Raw genomic sequence first — 9,277 nt, forward strand, 5'->3', positions numbered from 1 at the left:
GTCAAACCCCTCAACTCTCAAAGGATCCCAATCAGACCCCAGCACAATCATCTCAACCAGCAACACTAATACAGAGTGGTGCTACCAACATTACTTCCTCAAACCTGTGGTTTCCCACAGATATCCACCTGCTTACGAGTTAAAACTCAGCTTTTGACTTGTACTATCAAGGTTCTTTACTTCTTCTCTCCAGACACCTGGTCTAACCATTTCACCCTATACATCATTTCAGCCACAAATTTATCTGTTTTCCAAACATGCCACCGGATTTGAGACTTTGTTCCTCTGCATATTCTCCCTATGGAGTCCTTGTCCTCCAGCTCAAATGTCACCTTTCTAGAGGGACATCTTCCCAGATTCCCTTGACATGAGTCACACTCTCTTCCTTTTTCAATCCACCTTACACCCAACCATCTCTTGGATCATTCCACTTTTCTCCACTGCCACTACATTCTCCTAGTCAAATGTCTATGGCCACTGTGACCCTATTAAGAGTCTATTCTGCATCAGGCAGAGTGTGATCCCAAACTGCAATCTGATTGTGAGGTTCCATGGTCAAATGTTATACCATTGCCTCTTTCATATTTTTCTCAGAATAAAGAGGTAACAGCTAACAAAGATGGCAAGGTTGGATCAAACTGTCTACCTCTCTTCCAGCTCTGCCCTCAAGACACAAGCATCTGAGTTCTCTGAAGTGCTCTAAACTCCTTCCAGCCACAGAGCCACCACATCTGCTGTTCCCACTGTCTCATGCTGTAAATCTCAGCTAATGTGTCACTTCCATGTGAACCCTTCCTTGACTTCCCCAGGCCAACTAACAGATTGTGTTCCCTTCCTTTGGGACACATCTCTCAGTTTGGAATGACACATGCATTACTTTGATTATCTCATTAGCAACTGTCCTCCTCACTAGATCATAAGCTCCCTGGTAAGAGAGACAACACTTGTTTTTGCTCATTACTCCATCCTCAGTGCCTGGTACACAACAGCCATTCTATTTGATGAAAGATTGAATGAACGGAAGAATTAATGTTCTTGACTATGTTATTCACGCTTCTATGACAGGAATTACCACTCTACAACTGGATTCACCAACCAAATAGCTTGTTTCTCTCCACCACTACTCTGTGAACTTCTAAAGCACAGGAACTTTCTTTTCAGCTCTATATTCCTAATGCCCAGACACCAAAAATCTTTCAACAATCACAAAAGATATAAAGTCCTTTATATACGGTTCTGAAAAAAATGTGTTTAATATCCTACAAATTAATTCCAAACAAAACAGGATGCTACTGTTGGAAGATCTGGTTTTGTGTTTTATTAGTTACAGTAGTTAAATGTGATTGTCTCTGGCGAGAGGGACCTGAGTTGGGGAATGAAGAGGTCTTCTATTTTTTGCCATTGCAATACTTTGATAAAGCTAGAGAAGAAAACATGATCTTGGAGAAAACGGGAGAAAACGGGAAAAAATTCAGGTTAATTACCCAGTTCTCCAGTATTCATTCCAGCAGGTGATCTACCAATCTCTCCAACTGATGAAAAGTTTATCTTCTTGGTAATCTCAAGAGCAAAGGCAATGGACCAACAAAAATTTGAATCAGACCTCTTTTTACAATACAAAAACTGGCTAGCATAGCTGCTATAATTAAAGGATTGAATGTCTTCAAAATATTTCATTTTTTAAAAAAAGTTGTTTGGGCAACATTCTATTACTCAGAAATTTCTCGGATATCTGTACCGGCCAGCCGCAAAAGAAAGAAAAGAAAGAAAGAAATTTCTACAACACTTCCACATCTTTAGTATACTAGATCCTAATGAGCCACTTTAACCTCCAGAATATTTGCTCCATTTTGCGGCAAAACCAAGTAAAAATAACAAATCTTACTCAAGTAAATGCCTTCAATAATTTGGAAAATAAGATTTGCTCTAAAAAGTTCAGTTCAGTGACTGGTTAGCATAGACTTTATTATGAAGCAATAAAACGAATAAACAAAAAATGCCCTAACATTAAAAAGCACAGAAGATACACATCAAACTGGGGATTAAGGATCAGAGAGCAAAAGAATGATTTATACTTTTTATTTTAAATACTTCTGTATTGTTTACATGTTTTAAAATAGCATGTCTTTATTTTGTAATTAAAAATAAAATCAACAAGAACTTTTATCAAAAGATATCCCACACAAAATCTAGTAATTAATAATGTATTAGTAATATTTTAATAATTAGCAATTAGAAACATATTGGTCTTTAAACATTTAAGTATTTCCTTCATTCATTCATTTTGTAAATTTTCACTGAGGAACTACTATGACGAAATCACAATGTGAAATATTATGCCTTTATCAGTCTCTTCCAGTTTGGCAAAGTAGAAACAACAAAAGATTTAGAAGTCCAAAGACCTGCTTTTAAGTCCCTGATCACTCACTTATCTGCCATGTGACCTCAAGTCACAACCTCTCTGGGTCTTACTTTACTCATGTGTAAAATGGTGATAATGACAATACATGACAAAGTTGCCATAAGGATTGAATAAACTTTGGCACGTTATTGTACACCATTTTTCAAATGCTGATTTCTGCAATACTTAGCATTTTATAATAAATGTGTTCTTCCTGTCCAATTATCAGATCTACCCAGAAGGACTACTTCAGGTCCTAAATAAATACACATGGTCTTGGCACCACCTAAGGGAAATTATTACTTAAAATATCAAGAGAATGGGTATACAGGAAATCTCTGTACCTTCCTCTCAATTACGCTGAGAACCTAAAACTGTTCTCAAAAAATAAACTCGTAAAAAAATGGTTTAAATATATCAAAAGAAGTTTTTCCTACATTGGACAGAAACCTCCAAAAACTCTAGAATTTAAACTTCATTTTCAAATTCTCTATTTACCCCAAAACTTCAACATGTCCTATCAAAAGAAAAAAGGTCGATACTTTCAGAAAGAAAAAAGAGAGTATATACTTCAATTAAATAAGATGGAAGTTCTCAAGAGAGGCATTATTTCACTCCTCTTTTGGATTATAAACTGTCTAAAGTAGAAGTGGAGGGGAAAAAAAGAATGCTAGAAAGCCTCCTGACAGTTACTAGAATACCAAATAAATTCATAAGTTAATTCATCTTGATGAAATTTAAATGAATGTGATAAAATTAAAATATATTGCTTATATACAGGGCAAAGGACACTATCATGTTTATGTGAGAACAATTAAACAATGCAGACTGTAACTCAGGCCAAAACGCAAAGTGAAATTTCTACAAAGAATCATAATATATTAAATGCTTTTGAGCAGTTCTAGTTCACAAGGTCCACAGCTTGCAAAATATAATTTATACAGTAATTCGGCTTTATTCCATGTATTTAAAAATATAAACACGAGTATTTTTGACATGTACTCACAATAATCATAAACTTCAAGACACAAAGCTGTCCCCACCACATCCAGTGGATCTCATCTAAGGACTCCAGGGGGTGTCCTATTCACGGGAGGGCTCCTTTCCTATCCCAACCAGCACTTCCACAGTAACAGGTCTATAATGTGAACCTCTCTATTTTGTGCAGTTTTAATGCTTGTTTTTAGCTACACTCAGTTTCTTAACAGCAGGGCACACCTGATGTGTCTAATATTTTTCAATTAACATTTATATATACATACATTTTTTCACAGTACCTATAATGAGAATATGTTTGGAGAGCTGTCACGGTGAATCTTTTGGTTTTAAGACTACTTTGCCAGAAAAAAGAAAGGGCATACCAATACACACAGATCAAAACAAGGACAAATGGGGAAACAAAAATCTACCACCATCAGATATGTTAAGGTAGAGGGAGAGAGAGACAGACACAAAATGAGGCAGCTAGATGTAAAAATCACATACCAAAGGCACAAGAGTAGGGACACCAGGTTTTTTATTAGGAAGTACTTTGATTTCTAATGCACTAGCTGTGAGACTTAGATTACAGAGTGTAAGCTTAGGAGAATGGCCCTCAAGCCGATACCAAAAATATAGAGAATTGATCTGAAGAATGACAATCACAAAAGCTGCGGACACAAGCCCAAAAGGGAGGGACCTGGGGATCATAATAAGAGCAGCCATCCTTACTGTGTAGAAACTCAGTGGCAGGCACTGGGCTCCACACGCACACTCCCCTCCAACAATTCTCACTTAAACTGGAAAGGAACACTTGAGGAAGACAGGCTCTAGTCCTCTCTGTCATTACCTTTCTCTCCAGCACAAACCACACTTCTGTCTCAACACTTCACCTACCCTATTCCCAGAGGAGGGCAGGTAGGACACAATATGTTTCAAGACAGGGCAGAATGGAGGTAATGGTAGACAGCTTGTGGTAAGTTTTCTGATGAAAATGGGGTCATGGCTGAACTTCCAAATAGGCAGAAAATAGCCAGCTCATGAAAAGTCTATAATCTGAAGATTCCACATCTAAGTTTATGGCAAATTCTACATTTTCTGATCCTTGAAACAAATACTATACACATACCCCATGGGCTACCTTTATGTTCCTACATGAGTTCTTAATCCGTCATCTACTGACAGAAATGGTCACAGAAAGACCTTCCGGGAGACCACTTCAACAAACAGGAAAACTGCAGTCCAAGCATATGTAAGTCTTTGAAAATGAACCTCTACACTGCTGAAGTAGCACTAAAGTGACAAATGACAGTAATCCAATGGCCTGAGGCCAGCAAATTCCACTGCAAACAGATTTATCTGTTTTGTGCAACAGTGATTCTTGCATGTGTGGCAGTAAATAGAAATGTAACTGCCTAATTACAAATTCAAAAAAAGCACTTCCTACTATTTTTCATACTTTAGTATATTATCAGTAAGAAGCGTCCTCAGCAAACACATTCAATGTGCCACTTGAAAACCCAGATCCACTAACAGGAACTACTTATATGTCTGAAATTTGTAAAACAACAAACAAGAATAACCTTGATGTAATAATTCAAGTGGAGATGATACAACTTTTCTCAATTACTTGAATATTATATTCTGAGCACAGCACAAAATAAATGTGAATTTAGACTTGACATTAAATAACAATCATTAAGCTTTATAATCCTTTCTTCCTTTGTTTTCCTATGTGAACCACTGTAAAAATCATGTCAGTTTCACAGAATACTGGAATCAATGTACTAATTTTTTCTCCACAGAGGAATTTAGAATATGGAGGGTCCACATATTATCTACTGTAATTTGAGCACACTGTGGTCCCGACAAGATGGGCTCAGGAACATGAAGGTGAGACCCTGCACAGGGTGCATCTACATAGTCAATCTATAGAAACCAGTCAGGTGACCATTAATTCATGAATTTTTAATATCAGACCTAGTCTGAGAACGTGTTTAAATATTTTGCTGTCACTATGTAAAGGTAAATTGTTATCTACAAATATCTTGTAAACATTTCAAATAATTGTATTTACTTCAGCTGCTCACTATGTGACTCCAGTAAAAATGTATCTCAAGAACTACACTAATCCAGCTGTCAGTTACAAACAGATATTCAAGGATACAGTGACACTCTGACATGTGCTCTAAGTTAGATACAAGAAATTCCATAATGTAAAATGTGGGGGTTCCACTATACCAAGGAAATAAAAAGATTTGGGAACATGCAGAGGAGGACAAGAGCCAACCACAAATTGGGTGTAGGAAGCATTACTGTGGAGATTTCACTGTAAATGATTCAGTATAGTTCTTTGCACCAAAAAAGGACTTAGTATTTAAATAATTTTACAATATATAATTCAAAAATTTTCTTTCTTTCTTCCTTTCTCTCTCTTTTTCTTTCTCTTTCTCTCCCCCCTCTCCCCCTCCCCTCCCTCTCCCCCCTCCCCTCCCTCTCCCCCCTCTCCCCCTCCCCCCTCCCTCTCCCCCCTCCCCTCCCTCTCCCCCCTCCCACCATCTCTCTCTCTCTCTCTTTTGTAAAAGATCACCGGTAAGGGGATCTTAACCCTTGACTTGGTGTTGTCAGCACCACACTCTCCCGAGTGAGCTGGCCCCAAAGATCTTCTTAAAAGAGATTTAAAATTTGTCTTTTTCTCAACTTAGATACTAATTAAATAGCTTATTTTATTGTTTAGTATGAACAGTGTAAGGTTCAATGATCACAAAAAATTTCTTCAGGTATAAAGCAGAACTGGTAGCTTCAAATAAATTATCCCAAATTATTTAATCAGTTCCCTCTGACAACAAATATTCATAAATAAGAAATGTACTCACACTACAACTGTCAAAGTTCATCATTTATATTTGTTAAAATGTTAAAAGTTATTGGCATTTGAAAAGTTTCCAAGTTTTTCCCTACTGCACTCCAACGCTGGGAACAGAGTTCAACCAACACTTTCCAAAACTGTACAAATAAGCTATAATCTATATAAAAAGTTTTAACTGTAACCTTAACCAATTTTAAAATAGGACCTTCATTGTTAATTTGTGGTTGTATTCCCAACAGCAAACAAATAATATGCATATCATGGCACTTAGCACATGGAAAGTAATCAATATTGGTTGAATTAACGAATCAACGGCCAATAAGGATGCAAAATACTTAGGACAGCAAGCAACTGAATAAAACAAATTTATTAAAATACTCAGACTGACTCAAGCAGGGTCCAATAATTAAATCTTTTCATATATAATTTCATTACTTGTTTCCATTACTGCACTATTCTCTTAAAAAGTATGAGAAATCAAACTATTTTCTTTGCTATCTTCTCCATGCTAGAACTTAAAAGCACTTAAATCATACTTTAAAAGAATAAAACCCAAAGTGTTGCTAACATTTATGTTCAATTAACTTCTGCCACTGTATTTTTTAAAGATGTGTAGAGGCAATATTGCTGCATAAAACATACCAGTTAAGGAACAATGAATGCAAATGAAATTACAATTAAGTTTAATTATCACCACTAACATTTCAATCAATTTTGCATTGTGATTGGTGTTTATTAAATAAAGTGAATTATGCCTAAACATGGTTTCATTTCAAATTACAATAAATATATTTGCACATTAGTTCATAATGAACCTTATATCTATTTATACTAATCGCAACAATAAAACAAGCTATTTAATTAGTATTTAAGTTGGGAAAAAAGACAAATACCAGATCTCTTAACAAAATCTTTGAATTACACCGTAAAAATTACTCAATAACTATTAAGTACTTTTTTTGGTGCAAAGAACTATACAAATACTACAAAAGCAAATGTACAAGTGAACAAAGAGTTAAAGAGGGGAGTCTGATAGAAACTAAAGTACCCCAAATTTAACAAAATTGCAGCTTCCTGTGAGATCTAATTTACAAAAAGGTTTTCGCGTATTAAATTCCACGACAAGGCTGGCGGGTTAGCTCGGTTGGTTAGAGTGCAGTCTTGTAACACAAGATCAAGGGTTCGGATCCCCGCACCGGCCAGCCCAAAAGAAAAAATAAATTCCACGACCCACATTAATTACAGTGATTATTAAAATCGTTTTAAAAAAGGTCTAAAAAGATCGACTTCATCTGCAAAAGGGCAACAAAAACTAATTGCTTACGAAGGGTTGTGATTTTACTCGCCACCGGCTTTCCGAATAGCCACTTTGTTTCATTTTCCCATATTTAATACAAAAGCACACTGCGATGGTATAAAAGAGTGCAACAATTTCTAGGAATTAGATGTCAAACAAATCGGCGGTCTAAAGCAAGTTTGACAAATAAAGCCACATGCCGATTCTTATCCAGTACTTTGGGGGGCGAGGAGGGGTGGGAGGGGGAAACAAGAGCCCGATTCTAAGAGAAAGGTTCATTTTACTCTTTGCTTTCTCCTTTCCACTCCCAGATTATTTTAAACTACCCTTACGCTTCAGATTTTGTTCTGACAGGGTGCGTTAGTGTCAGCGCGGCTGGGATGGATTCGTGCAAAAGATGTCACTCAAACGCAAGTGAAAGTACGGTCCCGGAGACTTATTTCGAGTTTTCTTTGCAACAGTGGCCTAAGGCGGCTGCTCAGTGACTTGGGTCTAAAAAATAGAAAACCAGCAACCCCCCGGCCGTCAATCAAGCTGAGAAGGCAAGCTTTTGAGGCATGGGGGCAGGGGGGTATTCCCCAATTTTTGAGGCTCCTTCCGGGCAGGGCCAGCGACCTGAGCTGCTCCACGGCTCTGTCGCTGCACGGCACTCCGCAGCCCCAAGTTGCCCCTCGGGGCCGGCGCGGCGGGGAAGGCCCCCCTTCTGCGCCCGGGTCGCCGCGGTCCAGCCCCGGGTAGGTTAACCCCTTCAGCGTCCCCCTCACCCGCTCCAAGGCGGGGCCCGGCGCCTGCTTCCCTCGGCCTCCCAGGGACTGGGGAGCCCGAGCGGCTCGGGCGGCCGAGGGGCGGAGGCGGCGGCGGCTCGGGCCTAGGCCCGGGCAGCGTGTCCCGGCGCCCTCCCCCACTCCCACACGCTCGCTCCGGGCAGCGTGCGCTCGCCCGCCCCGGCTCCCGCCAGCTCAGGGCTCGAGGCCCCTCCCGGCCGAAGAAGCGGGCCGGAGGCTACCTGCGGGTTGCGGAGGGCCATGGTGGCCCGTTTCAATGAGCTCGGCGGTCCTCCGGCTTCTCACGCTGCTTCCCCCGCCGCCGCCATCTTCTCGCCCGCACATACACACTCGCATCGGCCGCCGCGCCTGCGCACTGGCCGCGCGCCGCGGGGCGCGGGGAGACCGGGAGCGCTGCTGCGCCTGCGCGGCCGGCAGGTGGGCGTGCGCCGACCGGGCGGCCGAGCCCGGCCGGGCGGACTCCGAGCCCGCGCCCCTCGCGCGGACGCGCGCGCGGACGCGGCCGACTGGGAGCCCGCTGGGGCTCGGGAGCCGCGGCCTGAGGTCGGCCCGGGGCCCACGGACTTCCCAGGCCGGGGCCTCCTAAGTGATCGCTGAGGACGCCACAGGACTCCTTGGTTTATGGAAATTACATTTCTGTCCATTCCTTCATTTGCTCGTCATTCATTCCACGAATACCGCTCGAGCGCCTACTCTGTGCCACGCCTTTTGCTAGGCACTGGAAAATAAGAAAAGACAGACGAAAACAAAACGAGAAGCGTAAGAGCACGCGTGAAGTGCTTAGCATGGGGCCTGGCGAATAGTAAGCATTCAATAAATGATACCTATTACACGCATACACTCATGTATACAGACACACCAGCTTTGGGAACATTGGTTCATTCATTTGTTCATGAAATAGTTAGCGAGCCCCCTACCTGATCTCAGTTTACCAGCCGATGGGTCTA

At 40.7% G+C, this 9,277-nt stretch overlaps 1 protein-coding gene across 1 annotated transcript in view; it reads right to left on the reverse strand.

Moving 5' to 3' along the window:
- Positions 1–8,657, reverse strand: part of USP10 (ubiquitin specific peptidase 10) — a 73,828-nt gene extending 65,171 nt beyond the window's left edge. The window contains exon 1 of the mRNA XM_063112327.1: positions 8,552–8,657. Coding sequence (XP_062968397.1) covers positions 8,552–8,572 — 21 coding nt within the window. The 5' untranslated portion in view covers positions 8,573–8,657. The remainder of the gene's footprint in view (positions 1–8,551) is intronic.
- Between the last annotated feature and the right edge of the window lie 620 nt (positions 8,658–9,277).

This window comes from Cynocephalus volans, chromosome 10, assembly GCF_027409185.1.
Source record: "Cynocephalus volans isolate mCynVol1 chromosome 10, mCynVol1.pri, whole genome shotgun sequence".
Lineage (NCBI taxonomy): Eukaryota > Metazoa > Chordata > Mammalia > Dermoptera > Cynocephalidae > Cynocephalus > Cynocephalus volans.